Consider the following 15,360-nt stretch of genomic DNA (forward strand, 5'->3'; position numbering starts at 1 on the left):
GAAAGGCTGAAACTGAAAGAGTCATTTTGGGTACTTCCTATAATCCACATGCTCAGACATACCAAAAGCCCCATCAATAAGCACACACCGTGACGGCGCTCTGAGCTGGGGAAGTAGCAATATCCCTCTTCTTAAAAATAGGGAACTTGGGCAAATTGCTGGAGGAAGTCAGATGGAAAGATGGTATCTGTGCTAGACTGTCTTGAGAGCAAATCCTCTCCCTTGCTTCCTCTGTGGCTCCTTGGATGGTGAGAAAGCTGGGCTGGGCTGGAGCACCCCAGGGGCTGTGCCATGTCAGGTGATACATGTGCTGTTTGTTGGCCAGCTTCGTCACAACTGCTTGGTGGCATTTTTACAAGTGTCCCAGTTCTGTGGCAGAGCTGCCTACAAACCTGTTTGGTTTTTCTTTTTGGCAGGTGGTTGAAGTGGGAGAGCGTTATTTCTGAAGGGTGCTGGCCAGCAGGTCTCCGTCAGGTAGTTCTTCCTGCAGCCACGGCTGGGTGCTGGTGATCAAGCGTGGCGTCGACAGGCAGCCACGTCCTTTGGGAGAGGATACAAACTTGCCCTAGTGCTACGAATTGGCAAGTGTGGCAGGGCGGGTGCTTGTTTTGTGTCAGCGTAAGCAGAACAACCCTCACGACGGTCTGAATGTGACCAGATAGCTTTACAGTGGAAGCTGGTGGTAAGGTAGTGCAGAGGCGAGGAGGGACTCTGGTACCTCTGCTCTGAGATCTGCTCCCCTCTCCAGCCTCCTGCAGTTCTGCTTCTCAACACTTTCTCCAGCTGTTTTCGCAATCTTTTAGATCGGGCTGCTGAGGACACGTCTTGCTGACATACTGCTTGCCTGGGGAAGCTGGATGAGTTCATGTTCAGTTCACGTCCAGTTCGTTGTGTTTTGCATTTAATCAGCGCTGACAGGGGTGCAGGCAGCACGTTTGGACAGAGCAGAGGAGCAGCTCCCGAGGACACAGCCCTGGAGGAAGGAAGAAAGAAAAGAAGCAAGCAAAGGATTTAAGAAAATCTGTGCCAAAGTACAGCAAAATTAGCAGCTGGCTTTGTCAGAGCAGCCAGGAGCTCTTTTGCAGAGGCGATGGTTCTGGAAAGACATGGCATGGCATGTGAACTAGGGAAAGGGATTACGTTTACTATTGTGTTGTGGTTTTTTGTTTGTTTGATTGCTTGTTTTTTATTTTTATTTTTATTTTTTTTTCCTCCCTTGGAGTGGAATTCAGATAACTGTGTTTTGCCACAAAGGGCTGGAAAAAGGAGATCAAAACAATGAAAATATCCATACATATGAGGGCATGAAAACCTAGGCTTCCAGCCTGGCCTTGGCACTGGCTCACAGCATTGTCCCGGGCAGCTCACCAAACCTCTGTGTGCTTCCACCTCTTTGTATAAAACCATTAGGATGCCTGTGTGCTGGGGCAAGCGTTAGGTGGGCTTTACAAATTTGCAATTATTTGAGATCCTCTTTGGGGAAATGCAGAGAGTTTTTATTCCCTGTTCCTTAAGTCCACACACAAAAAAAAATTGTGGAGGGGAACAAGTTTAACAGGGAATGCCCACAGCATCCTTACACCCTGTGCCATTCGGATATTTGTAACAAAACACTCCAGATGAGTGAAGGAGTGTGACCCACAGCCAAAACTTGTGGAGCGGAACTGCTCCAAGGCTGTGCTGCTGAGGGCTGAGCTCTGTGCCCAGCGTGCTCTGCTGAGCGGGGCAAACCCAGGCGGCCGGTTGTGAACTACAAGATTGTGTTTCCTCCTGCATCACCTTGTGTTTGCATTTGTCACCTTCCTCCACGTGTTGTCTTCCCTCTCTCTTTGACACCGGTGTCCTTTCCTCCAGATCCAGCCCTATGCAGCCCCCGACGAGCTGGCGGCGTTTCCTCCGAGTCAGCCACAGCGAGGCTCTGAAACCATCCCTGCCGCTTAGTCATTTGCCATTCTGGAGGGCAGCCGCCAGCCGTCAGAGCCCCGGCAGCATCTCTGCCTCGTGTTAAGCAAATCTCACATTTTACGAACTTATCAGCCAGGCAGAACCTCCTGCCTGTCTGTCTCCTGTCAGCCCCGTGTCGCGGGGGCTGGTATCCCTGTCGAGCTCCGTCTCATTCAGGCACTGTTGAGCACGTAACAGTTTTGCTGATACAAACCTGGCGGGTAGTGGCGTTCCCTGCAAAGCCAGGAATTAATTTGTGCCGTGGTGGTTATAAGAGCAGCTCAGCCTGTGCCTTGTGTGCATGCTGCTGCCCTGGGCTGTTCTGGTGCCTTTCTTGGCTGGCTTCCCCTTGCTTAGACACTGGGTAATTCTGCTGTCGGTGGGCGCTTCTTTCTAATGCTGCGAGTGCCCCCCAAGGGGTTGGGCATGGCTTTTTGGTCGAAAAATCCCAGCTGGAGTTGGGACAGGATTGAATCATTAGACTGAATCCGCCAGCCTTACTCCTGGCTTTGGGGAAGATGCACCCCAAGCCCGAAAGACAGGCAGCTGGAGCACAGCAAGAGCTTTGCCCCTGTAGTTCTCCTGATGTCTCTGCTGTCGGGGCTTGGGTTCCTGGGCTGGTGTATGTGTGCTGCTGCGAGTGGGTCTCGGTGCTCTGCCCATGCGGAGCATTTGTCCTGTGCCAGAGGGACAGGAGGGCTCAGGGGTGGGAGGACCGGGCGGGCAGCAGCGTGACATCACGTTTTAAAAGAAAGCCTTGCTGCAACACTTGACCCGTATAAAATAAAGAAACAAAGGAGAGGCCACAGACAGCTTTAAATATTTCCAGCCCTTACATCTGCATCACGCTATCGGCCCGCTTGCAGTCCTGCACGCCAGCAGTGGATGTGAGCTCAGATTTATGACTCTGTAGTTAGCATTCAGCATTACTGACAGCACGGGCTTTGCCATTGCACTTATTTACACCAGATGTTGACGGCTTTGCCTTGCATTCAGCAAAGGTCTCTCTGAGGAGCTGGAGAAAGTATTTGGCTTGGGGTTTCATCAGTCCAGGCAGAAGAAACGGGTACCTTGGCTTATCAGCAAAGGCACGTTTAGCTAGATGGGCACTTTCTCTTCAGCTAGCATCTTTAGCCCTTGTCTGTGTCACTCTTTTCTTTCCGTCATTTCTGACTGATAAATGTGCTTGTGTGTGTGTGGACATATTTTTTTTCTCTAGGTTTCCTATGGCAGGGAACCATTTTATATCATTTGTACCTGCAGAGTGAGTGTTGAGGAGCTGGCTGAGTGGTTTTTGTGCATCTTTTCATCTGTGTTTTAAATAAATCCTACATGACACTGGATGACATGAACAACTGCCTGAAAAGCGGGTTGAATAAGGATTTTCTGTAGCACTCAGATGAAGGAGAGGCTGCTTGACGATTCCATAGTCACTTCCACTTATTAAAACAAAAAATAGTTGCAAGTTTTATAACGTGCAATTTTTAATTTAAAATCCTACCTTCGGAGAGCCAAAACCAGAATTCTGAAAGGACTGAAATTAAAAGAAAGGGGAACACTTTTTTTCAGTGGGACTTTTTAATAATTAAGTCTTGAACAGCTGGAAGAAGACTATTCAACCACTCTGCTGATATTCATAAAGCTTTTATTGGACAGTTCTTGGGGGTTCCTGTTTTTTATCAATGCAGGAGGCCCTGTCTTGCCAGCCTTCCTCTTACTCCAGAAGTGCTATTTCCATGAGTTGTGAGAGGTGGTGCCAGGAGCTGGGGTTGTCCCTGGGGAGCAAGGGCTCAAGTCTCTGCCCATACCACAGCGTGTGATGCACAGTGCAAATCCCCCTGTACCTGGCATGTCACTGTATCAGAGCCTGGAGATCTCTGAAGCATGAGAGGCTGGGAAAGAGCATCAGTGAGAAAGGCAAATCCGAAGGCAAAAGCCTGTTTCTTCTGTCTTGTGCAATCCAGCCACACATTTGATCTACTTGGTTTTGAAGTCAAAAGTTCCTCTCCTTTTCTTTATCCTATCTCCTTTTTCAGCGAAGTGTTTTATCCCTGGTTCTCAGCAATTGCTTTCTGCTGCAGGGTACCGAGAAGGATTCCTGTGGAAGAGAGGACGTGACAACGGGCAATTCCTAAGCCGAAAATTTGTGTTATCGGAGAGGGAAGGTGCACTGAAGTACTTCAACAAAAACGACGTGAGTTTCTGGGGCTGCTCTTTGTTGATGGGGGATGACAGCTGTAAGAGCATCTGTGAACAAGTAATTTCTGGGCCACCGCTGTTTGATGTGTAGGGTCACAGAGTTCTCATTAGCACTGAGTCACAAGTCAGTCCAGGACAGGGGTGCCACCTTGCCAGCCTCATTGTAGGGTTATGCTCTTGGTCCACCACCACAGTGAGACCCTAACTGACCGTTTTACACCCTCCTGCTGTGTTTTAAAGTCCATAAAGGCTTTCCTTAAACCACTAATGAAGGAGATTTTCTCATCTCTGGCTGCGTGTGTATGATCCAGCTGAGATGGATTTTGTGTCTGTGGCTAGCTGGTGGCAAAGGTAACACCACCTCATGGTGGTCACTGGGGTCTGAAACCTCCTTTAAGTGACATGGCAGGCCAGGCAATCCAGAGGGAAAGTCCTCGGGTTTTTCTCTTGCAGTGTCAAGCGGTAGAAGCATTTGTCTTTTTCCCCAGAGCAGATTTCATTTATTGTAAGTGAGATACAGAGCTATTACCATGAAAATAGGATGGGTGATGAATAGACAGACACTCTACTACTCTCTACCACATAATGGAGGGAGCTGAGGTGTTTTCCTCTGATCTTTTGGTCTCCCCTGAAACCTTCAATGTGTCTTGATCACCTTCAGAGAGGGTAATGCTTCCATCGCAGCTGTGCATCAAGCTCCAGTAAAGCACCGACAGCTATCCAGAGCCATCAGCAAGCCTCTAAAAATATCTGGTGCACTTGCTGTGTTGTGATGGGGGCATCGCTGGCCGTTCATGCAGAGGGAGGGACCATCCAGCCACGCTTCTCCATGCCCAGTGGCCAGCTTAGGTAGCGCTTCTTTTTCAGCTTTGCGTGGGGTGGTGCAGTTATGTATCCTGACAGGAGACGGCCAGTCATAAGTGAGGGAGAAGTGAAAGTCCCAAATCCAGCCCTGATTCAGTTGCTATTAACTGCTGTGGTGGCTTAAGGCTTTTTTTTTTTTTTTTTTTTCTTCACTGGTGACCGTATAGCCATGGTGGGAACTGCACTGCCACGGCACGTCCTCTCTGCCGGGATTTCCCCGCTACGGTCACCCACGGTGGGTTGGCTTCCACGGCAAGTCCCCAAGGTCCCGAAGCAGCTCTGGCATCTCCTCCCATGCAGGGACTTCCCTGTGGCACTGGGGGGGGACCATGGCTCCCCTGCGTGGCCTTCTGTCCCCAAGCACTGTCCCCTGGCTGTGTCCCAGGCTGTGTCAGCCACCTCTCTGCCTCCATCCTTGTCCTGGAGTGCAGAAATGAGCAGCAAAAGGCCACCGAGGAGTTTTCTTCTATTTCTTGAGGTTTCAAGTCCTGTCACACTGTGATGCTTCAGGCTGTGGGAGCATTGGGTTGAAATTATCACCCACAAAGCTATTCAGCTCCCTCTGAAAAATCCTTCTGGTTTTGTTCCCATTGCAGCAGAACAAAGCGATACCAACTTGGCCAAGTGCCATCTAGCGTCCAGGGAGATGGAGCCTCTCTCATCCGTGTGTCCCAGCGCTGCTGTCTGGAGACGCTCACGTCTTCATGCCTGGGTTGAGTCGCATCCCATGGAGTGGGAATTGGCTCTGGGGGGTTTCTCCTCTGCCTAATTGCAGCTGTAAGTCAGGAGACTTGGCACGGCCTAAAGCTGGTGTTACAAAGAGCACAATCTTTATTTCTCAGAATTTTTCAGCTCTCTGTTGTATTCATTCGGTTCTAAAAGGGTGGTACACTTCGAGCCCTGGTTTGTAGGAAGACACTGTGCTACAAAATACAGGTGACCTGCCACAGAGGGTGAGGGTGGCGTTGGTGCTTGGGAAGGGCCTGATCCAGACTCATTGCTAGGCTAAGCCACCCCAGAGGGGGTTGTGAGGTGTACGTTTTTTCCTCCAGAAAGCAAATACCCAGTTTAGAGGGCAAACGGAGGAGCAGAGTCAGAAGCCAATGGCTCACGTGGAAGGAGGGGACTGGTGGGGATGTGGGCGTGGTGTCCCTGGCAGTCAGGTCTGATGTTTCCAAAGGGGACAATCCTCCATCCCTCTTGGGCAAGGGTGAACTGGCTGTGGGTGCTTGAGATGCAGAAAGCATTCTGGCCTGGTAGTTAGCAGTCTGTGCTTTTTTTTTTTTTTTTTTTTTTTTTTTTTTGTCTGGCTGAGTGGCTTTCTTTCTTCTTTAATAGTGCTCATCCAGGTGTAAATGCTGGTCATTTATCATTATGTAAAGAGGCTGGAGGAAATCTATGAGTCAGGAGGCAATGGAATTAGAAGCAGGGAGAAGAGGCATGAAGTTGCTTGTCTTTCATAGCACAATATCCTATCTTGAGACCTGACCTGTATATCTCGCTTCTGGGCTGAAAGCTTTCTCCCCTTGAACTTCACTGAATTTCACAGAACAGCAGAGCATTTTCCTGTGCTGGCAGAAAGCACTCGTCGCTGCCTGAGCAAAGCCTCAGATATATTATCACCAGGCAGTTTTGTGTGCTGGGTGTCGTGTTGTAGCTAATGGCCTCAATCACGAGTTTGTTTCTGACACAGTGAACTGCTTTCTGGTTTGAAAGCCAATTCTCAGGTGTTTGCTCACTCAGCTGTGTTTTTCAGGCAAAAGAACCCAAAGCAATTATGAAGATTGAACATTTAAATGCAACTTTCCAGCCTGCAAAAATTGGGAACCCACACGGACTACAGATCACTTACTTGAAGGACAATAGCACAAGGAACATCTTTGTTTATCATGAAGATGGCAAGGTGAGAGCATGGAGGTAACAAGGGCTGTTTGAGGTCCTGCAGGATTGGTGCTACACAGAGCCAGCCTGGGGCACGCCAGCCTCTAACCCAGCTGGGATGTGCTGGGCGATGTGGGAGGGATTTGGGACTTTGTAAAATGGAAATCTGTGGAGAAGAGGGCTCGGGGGCCTGGGGTGTTTCTTTGCACAAGGAGGAGAGTGGGACACAGAGGTCAGGGCAGTGAGAGGAGGGTCACAGTCCTCCTGGAGGGCGTCGGAGGGGACATGTCCATGGGGCCACCAAGAAGAACCCTGAGAGTCACCACACTGCCCCATTGGACTCAGCAGTGCAGGTTGGCGTTTTGTCTCCGTGCACTGGTGTGCACTCAAAGAGCAGAAGCAGGTGAGTTTGCAGTGATGCCATCTTGCAGACATATTTTCATCTCTTTCCTCCACCAAGTATTTGGGGTTCCCCAAAAATAGCAGCCGTGGAGTGGCCAATAGCCCCAAACCTAAAGCTATCATGTTCATGCGGTGTTTACGTCCCCATTCTGGGGGCAATCCCACGTGGACCAGAACAGCAGGTCCCCCAGGATTTGTGGAACTGTCTGGATGCACAGCCCGTTCTCCGTTCACCCAGGTGTGGGGAGCCAGCCAGCCTTGCTAGCAATAAGCAGTCCATGCTCACAGCAGAGCCTCTTGTCTCCAGACCATAGTCCAGTTGTGCCACCAAAAACCAAGGTGCTCTTGATTTGAGGATGAGCACAGGAAATAAAAGGAAGGAGCTCTTTCCTGTGAAAGCTGAATCCCACCATCGTGCCCCTGTCTATGGTTTGCTGGCAGTCTGCTCAGCAGAGTCGGGATTTTACTGTTAATTATCTTAGGTTGAAAAAGATGATTTTTCAGCCAAGGCCCCTCTTGGAAGGAGTGCTTTGTGACATTGAGGCCATTGCTTTAGGCAGGACTGCCTCTGAATTTCTGCTCCCACGGGTTGAACGCGGTTGCTCCTGCCTCAGTTAGGGTGTGTAGGCAGGAAGCTCACTGATGCCATCTGATAACACCTAAGCTGAATTTCTCTCGACTTCCTTGAAATTTCTATGCCCTTTTGGCTGATGGAGGAGTGCAAGAAGGTCAAACACCCTGTGATAATAACCCCAACAACTCACTGGAGTAAGGCACCTAGGAGGATCAAGGCCGAAGGGCCAGCCTGTGTCACCCTGCTGCTGCCCCCGAGCTCCAGGGGCTGGGGCAGCTCCCTGCAGCTGGGGGTTTCGTTAGCACGTACCCACCACCAGATGGACCGAGCCAGCTGAGGTGAGCCTGAGGCACCTGCTAGAGATAGAGACCAGCTCTGCTGGAAATGAAATGAAGAGCAGCACACCTTGCGTGTGAGCAGGAGGAGCTGAGCAGCTCGCTCTTTCACTTTAGGACACAACAGCTGAAGCTCTAGGCTGGAGCACCACAGCTGAAGGCTGTGTGTATCACACCCCATGTCCATTAAACTAAAAATGACCCAGGGGTTCTACCTGGCACCGTTGTCTAGTGCAAACAAGGCCTTAGTAGAGCTCTGCCTGTTTGGCCAGGAGAAGGGTTAGTTTGTTAAAGGCCACTGGACTTCTTGATGGCCTGAGCTGGAGGCAGGGAGGTGCAGGAGAGGAGAGCAGTGGGGTTTGAGTTACAGCTCTCGCACACCGTACCACCAGGACCTGCTCTGATGGTTGAAGGCAGGCAGGCTGGCAGGGCTCCAGGCATGCCTTGGCTCGTAGGAAAGCTGCAGAAGCCGCACTGAGCTCCTGTCTGGGGCTGAAGCTCCCTCTGCAGGACTTCTGGAAGCCATCACAGGAACAGCTCAAAGCTGCCGTGTGCTGCTGCCATCCCTGAAGTTATCGTCATCCTTAGCATCCTCAGAGGGCTGGATCTCCAGGAAAGGCCACCCTTTGGGGTAAAAAACAGTATCTTCAAATCTTCTGGACAAATCAGCTGGATGCTCTTCCCCAATGCTCCTGAGATGCACCAGGAGCTTTCAGGACAGACAGAGGTAGCATGGGGGATCAGTCAGCAACAGCAGGAGTTTGTTGCTCGAGCTTCAGGGATTGATGAGCAGGAGGAATGATGAGAAGAAGTTGTATTTTTGTCCAGTCTGAGGTCACATTGGCAGTGCAGGTAGCTCGGGTTCGGGACAGAGGCCGGAGGAACACCCAGGTGGCACCATCAGGTGTGTGAGGTGGGGTCTGCGGTGGTACTCCCAGCAAGTCAGGAAGAAGCTGAGAGCCTGCAAGAGCCATCTGCAAAGGTACCGGCAGTGGTTCATTTTCTCTGCTTGCTCTGAGACGTAAATCAGTTAAAGGAATCTCTACTAACGAGCTCATGAGACAACACTTTCCTGTCCCAAACCACCGAGCAGTTGAAAATTGTTCTTGTGCATCAGATATATCCTCACCAAATCTGTGGTGGTGTTCATTATACATGCAGAAAACCTTTAGCAAGTGAGCCTCCTGGCTTTGCAGACAGGTATAGGTCTGTGTAAAGAAAGGTGGTGTAACCATGGGTGATTCATGCTCTAAGAAACGATCGATATTCTGAAGTCCATGAGAGTTTTGTCCTTTGCTTTTCTGCAGGGTGAAACCCTACCTCACATCCCAGTCAAGGAGGTGACCCTCAGGCAGGACGTCCAGTAGCCACCCAGCTGTTGATTGTATGGAATATCACTGTTTTAACATGACAGCTTATTTTTCATTACCTCTAGCCTGTTGTGGCCATCATTAACTTGAGGAGCCAGTTCCTTCTGCTGATCCTCTTTGTGCTGCTATCTGGGGTCTGCTTAGCTGCTTAAGGTAGAAAAGCAAGTGATAAGTAAGTAAACCTCAGACAAGTAGGTCAGAGTTTTCCAAAACGTTGTTTGTGTATGTCCTGTTATGTTTTTTCCCCTTTCAACTTGAAATAGGTAACAAGCCAAAGCAGAACATCGGAACTTTTAGAGGATGGCTATTTGCTACATTAGATCATTTTTAAGATACCTGAAGTTCCTTAAAACTGAGATCTCCAAAATTACAAATCAGAGCCTTTTTTCCCCCTCAATCATTTTTAAGTATGTAAAAATTTAAATCTTACCAAAGGCTGACTACTACTTGGTTACAGCATTTCCTACACTACAGCCACCTCACCTAGAAGGTCGCTGATCTTAGGATCACGTCTGGCTCAGAACACTTCACGCGTGTTAATAACAACCCGTGCATCCATCTCCTTCATAACCACAACTACTTTGGAGGGAAAAAGAATGGAAGGAGATGTTTTCCATGGGAAGGAAGAAGTGCCACAGCATCTGGGAATTGAGCTGGGATTTCAGTATCATTGTGCTTTTCCATAGAGGATTCAAGGATGTGGCTGGTGGTCTGCAGTACAAGGATAAAGAGATATTTGGTCACTCTTTTAGCAAAATACAGACCTGTATTGCTATGGCCTCCGAACTTTCGGGGGATTCAGGCACTGAGATGTTCCTCACACGCCCTGCATTTAGAAGGATAGAACTGGTGATGGGGAACAGGCTGTGGTGGTGTCAGGCTGGCTTTGGACCTGCAAGCAAAAGGGGATGCAATGGGGGGTAAAAAAAATACGTTCCCAGGATCGGGCTCGCTGCTGGGCTCAGCATCTCCATGGTGGGCTTCACCAGCTCTTTGTGTGCCAGGAGGAGGGTTTGGGGCCACCGAGCACCCCCTGCATGTCCTGCTGCTCCTCGTCCTGGAGCTCCCTGGTGCTTTGAGCTCCACTAATCTTAAGCGGTGGCTCCTGACTCACCTGAAATCTCATTTCAAGCCGCCAGCTGGGTTTTCCTCTGCTGACCTTCCCCTTCCCACAAGCGCTACTTAAGAAGATGGGGATCTGGGCTGGGAAGCCACCTGGGTGAACCCAGGCTGCTGTGGCTGGAACCAGGGTTATTGCTACCATGAGCCTCTCACTGCAGCTTTATCCTCTCTTCTATGTGTTTTTTTTTTTCTTTTTCCTTTTCTTTTTTTTTCCTTTGAGGGCTGCCACTAAACTGCACTCTTGTCACTTGGGACAAAGTGCTGGGAGAGCTGAAGTGCAGCAGGATCACATTGTGTTGTTATGTGCAGACTACATGACTCGCTGGTCTTTTTCTTTCTTGTTATTAGGAAATTGTGGACTGGTTCAATGCCATCCGGGCAGCACGTTTTCATTACTTACAAGTGGCGTTCCCTGGAGCCAGCGACGCTGATGTGAGTTTTCCTGCATGTTTTTTTTTTTCCTTACTCATTTTTATCATCTTGTTTAAAAAAAAAAGAAAAAGAAAAAGAAAAAAAAAAGGAAAACTTGGGAGTGCTCCATCCTTCAGTGCGTGCTGTACAATTACCATTATTTTGGTGCAAGGGACTTCAGACCATTTTCAGACAAAAATTCTACAGGGCAAATACTAGAAACTGAAAGGAAAGAGCCAGACCAGCCTGCTGTGGTACAGGTGGCTGGCTCATCTGCACAGAATTGCCAACAAAAACCAACGAATAAACCCACCTCCTTCTCCAGAAGCTTTAAAAGAGTTGTTTTGTCCAGTAGTCAGTGAGAAGATTTGGGTTCTGTGGAATCTGGTTGCAGAGAGCTTGGGTGGGCTCAGGTGGGTCTTTCCCCTGTCCAGGGACCCCCATAGCTGCCCAGTGCCCCCCCCCCCCCCCCCCCAGCTGATGCCACACTCTTTTTTCTCTCCTGTTTGGGTTGTTCCAGCTGGTGCCAAAGCTTTCTAGAAACTACCTGAAGGAAGGATACATGGAGAAAACGGGGCCAAAGGTAGGGTATAAATGTTTCTGCAATACCCCCAACACCAAGGCTTTCTCTGTACTGGGTGGAAAAAGGTCTGCTGGTGGGACAAACTCACCGCCCCCCGGAGAGGTGAAGCCTTAACGCTGTAATCACGTTAATAAGCATTTCACCCCCACACTTTGGCTTTGGAAGCAGAGGTTAAAGTATCACAGACCAGCCCACCCCATCTCCCAGGTGGTAATTTCTGTAAGCCCTCCTGGCGCAGCCTGCCCCAGAAACCACCTTCCCCAAATAGCCCCAGCACACCTGGGTTCTCCAAGCTGCCCAAAACAACCCCAAAGCCCTGGGTGGTGCCCAGTGAGAAAGGTGCTGCTTATTTTGGTGTGTAATCCGGCACTTCTCGACTCTTCAGCAAACAGAAGGATTCAAGAAGCGGTGGTTCACCATGGATGACCGAAGGCTCATGTATTTCAAAGATCCCCTGGTAAGACAAGGGAGCCTGGGCTGTCTGCAGGGCATCATCTGCAGCAAAGCCCAGGCTGACCCTCACCACAACGCTTGAGCAACCCTCACCAAGTGCAGATTTTTCTGCATCTGGATTATGCGTTCCTGGTGGTGGGGCTGGGGGGGCAGGTCCCAAGTCCTGGGTGCTGCTGGCGGGGGCTCCATGGGGCTATCGGTGTTTTTGGTGCTTGGCTGCTGCACTTTGCACTTCTGGCCACATGCAGAGAAAGCCCATGAGATGGATCTTCATCTGCATCCTGCCTCACTGCTCCACTGTCTTCTAGGATGCCTTTGCAAGAGGGGAGGTGTTTATTGGGAGCAAGGAAAACAGCTACAAAGTTCTGGAAGGGCTCCCACCATCCACGCAGGGAAATCACTGGCAGCACGGCATCACCATCGTCACCCCGGACAGGAAATTCCTCTTCGCCTGTGAGACAGAGGACGACCAGCTGGAGTGGATCACCACCTTCCAGAAGGTTATAAGCAGGCCGATGCTGCCTCAGGAATATGCAGGTGTGTGCTCACGAGGTCTGGAGAACAGCCTCGTCCCATTTATTTCACATTTAGAGGATGGGGTGGATAGAGGGGGGTCAGGGATGTGATGGCTGGGGGGGCTCCCTTGCATGTAGTGTGAGCAGCCTCTGCGAGGCTCACCTTTGGAGGAGGAGGGTGGTGTCCTGCTGCTTCCCTCCTCACCCTGTGGTGATGTCCGCAGTACTGTAAGGACAATCGGTCACCCAGTTATGAGGATAATCAGACCCGAAGAGCGTCAGCAGCACGAGGTCTGTCTGCAGAGCTGGGCTTGTCATGCTCCTGGCTTTAACTTTGTTTTCTCTGTTTGTTTTTTTGTTGTTGTTGTTTCAGTGGAAGCCCATTTCAAGCATAAACCTTAGATGGGACTGGCTGGTCAGACCTGAGGAATGAGCTTCTGTTTACAACACAACATGGTTTTATTTGAAATGTTAAAAATAATAATTATTAATAATAACAGTAATAATAATAATAATAATACTTCCCTTTCCCTTCATCATTCACTTGATCATGTTGGAAGCCAAGAAGGGCAGCAGCAAAATGTGACAGATGCTGATCCAACCCGAAATTTGTTTCCATGGCTCCCCCCTGCACCTCATGTCCACGTGCAGCCGATTTGGGTGTCCCCTGCAGTAGGTACCTGCCTTGAGGACTGTACTGGCTGGAAGGGGTGCCGCACCATGGGATGATGAAGAGTCTTGGTGGCACAATCTCATGGGTATGGGGCTTTCTCTGGACAATGTGGTCCGTAGCTGGTGCAAAAACCCTGAAGGGTTTCTTGTGGCAAGTGGTGACTGTTCTGGGGGACAAGAGGATGTGCTCCATCCCTCCTGCCCACTCAAATGCCCTCTCTGAGGTGCTGCTGGGTGGTGAGGTTGGTGCTAAGCTGCTTTTCTTCCCCCGTAGCTCAGTGCTGCTTCAGTTCAGCAGGAGATGCGGCCTAGGGCCGAGCCGCCTGCTCTGGTGGCAGAGCTCAGCCAAGGCCCAGCCTCACCAGAGGGCTTTGGCTGGGTCAGCCTTGGTCCCGCTGCTGCTGGGGACGTCTGCCGGCTCCTCCTGCTGCCCTAGCTCCCTGCCAGCCATTTCCCAGGGGAGACTGTGAGTCCCTGAGATGCTGACATCCTAACGGGATGCGAAGCATGAACCTAAAGACATGAAGGAGAGAAAACATTGTCTTTAAATGTAGGAAGCTGCAGCCGTTTACTGGCAGGGGAGTTTGGAGGTGACCAAACCGTGTGAGAAGGCAGCGTCATGTGTCCTGCTCGCCCCCATCCTCCAGACCCTTAAAACATGAAGAAGTGCCAGAGCTCAGAGCAGCTTAAATCAACTCCTGGTAGTAAGTTTGTCCCCGCGTTCCTCCCCACGGACAGCACTTTCCATGCAGCGCCCCACCCGCTTCCACCCTTCCATCCTGGTTTGTGCCAAGGTGAAACTCCTCCTGCTTCCCCGAAAGGGACAGGGGAGTGCCGCCCTTCCCAGCTGAGCCCACCCATCCCAGCTGAGGCCACCTGTCCTCTGGAAGCCACCACTGGTATCACCGTGCCCGCTTCCTCAGTGCCCGTGCGGGTGTAGGCCCTGGTGGAGAGGCAGTGGGGGCCGTGCCTGCGCGTGGTGCAGGCTGGAGGCACTGCGGGGACCTTGGGCCTCCCAGGCAGCTCGGGTGGAAATGGAGCCCAAGTTTGGCTTGCGTGGTCTCATGGCGTGTAAATGTTGCTAGATGACTGATCCTCCCGCTCTTGTAGAGGTAAACTATAAATAAATTGGGTGGGGGTGAGCATCACGCCTCCTAAGTGGTGGCGATGCTGTCTCTGGGCTAGTTTTCAGCAGAGGCTTCTTGCCCCATGGCTGGGCTGTCGCTGTCTTTTTGGGGCCAGGTTGCTTGGGGTTGAGCCTCAGGCTGGGTTGTGCCCAGCCTGAGGGCAGGTGCCTCCCTTCAGCCCTGCTGGCTGCTGACACGGTGCTTCTGCAAACTGGTTGTTGCACTTTTTTCCCTTAATTCATCCCTTAATTTTTTTTTGGTTAATTTTTTTTTTTCTGAGAGATAAAAAAGCTGCTTGAAGTGACATTTCAGTGATGTTTTGAGCACTGTAACTGCTGCGAGTGGGGGGCGACGCGTTCGTGGCGGTTGGGCTGGGACCTGCACACAACGTGCTGAATTTTTACCTGAAAAAATGTTTTTTCTGCATCCATTGAGTAACAGACCAAGACACTGATCTGTCCGACGCGTTCCTTACGTTGGTGTTTGTAACCGAACCCATCTCATGGGCTGTGTACGTTTGTTATGTCACTGGTAAGACAACTGTGGTACTAAATGTCATTCGCACCAATAAATTATGATGTCAGATGGGTGGCAGTGTCGTGCTGGCTCTGCGGGAGAGGTAAGACGGGGGCTTCAAACCAAACCAAACCAAACCCCGGGCCTCCAACCACAATGAGGCGAGGTGTGAAGGGTGCTGGTAGAGTGCTGGGCACCCACAGCACCACGCGGCCCCCTGGGGCTGCCCGAGGGGGTGGGCTGGGGTGGGTGGGTGTGTAAAATATGTGTATTATGTAACGGCGTCCGTGTGTGTACAGAGCTGTACTGTATAGCGAGCCATGATACATCTTTATTTTATGTATGCATACACACATAAAATATATTTTACTGAGCCCACACAGGCACACAAA

The 15,360-nt window shown here is 50.5% G+C and overlaps 1 protein-coding gene across 1 annotated transcript in view; it reads left to right on the forward strand.

Annotated features, from left to right (window-relative positions):
• Positions 1-15,041, forward strand: part of ADAP1 (ArfGAP with dual PH domains 1) — a 57,382-nt gene extending 42,341 nt beyond the window's left edge. Inside the window, exons 5-11 of the mRNA XM_035339251.1 lie at positions 4,026-4,138; positions 6,764-6,910; positions 11,040-11,123; positions 11,623-11,685; positions 12,071-12,142; positions 12,447-12,675; positions 13,027-15,041. Coding sequence (XP_035195142.1) covers positions 4,026-4,138; positions 6,764-6,910; positions 11,040-11,123; positions 11,623-11,685; positions 12,071-12,142; positions 12,447-12,675; positions 13,027-13,055 — 737 coding nt within the window. The 3' untranslated portion in view covers positions 13,056-15,041. The remainder of the gene's footprint in view (positions 1-4,025; positions 4,139-6,763; positions 6,911-11,039; positions 11,124-11,622; positions 11,686-12,070; positions 12,143-12,446; positions 12,676-13,026) is intronic.
• Positions 15,042-15,360: the final 319 nt, after the last annotated feature.

Source organism: Oxyura jamaicensis, chromosome 14, assembly GCF_011077185.1.
Source record: "Oxyura jamaicensis isolate SHBP4307 breed ruddy duck chromosome 14, BPBGC_Ojam_1.0, whole genome shotgun sequence".
In the NCBI taxonomy this organism is placed as follows: domain Eukaryota; kingdom Metazoa; phylum Chordata; class Aves; order Anseriformes; family Anatidae; genus Oxyura; species Oxyura jamaicensis.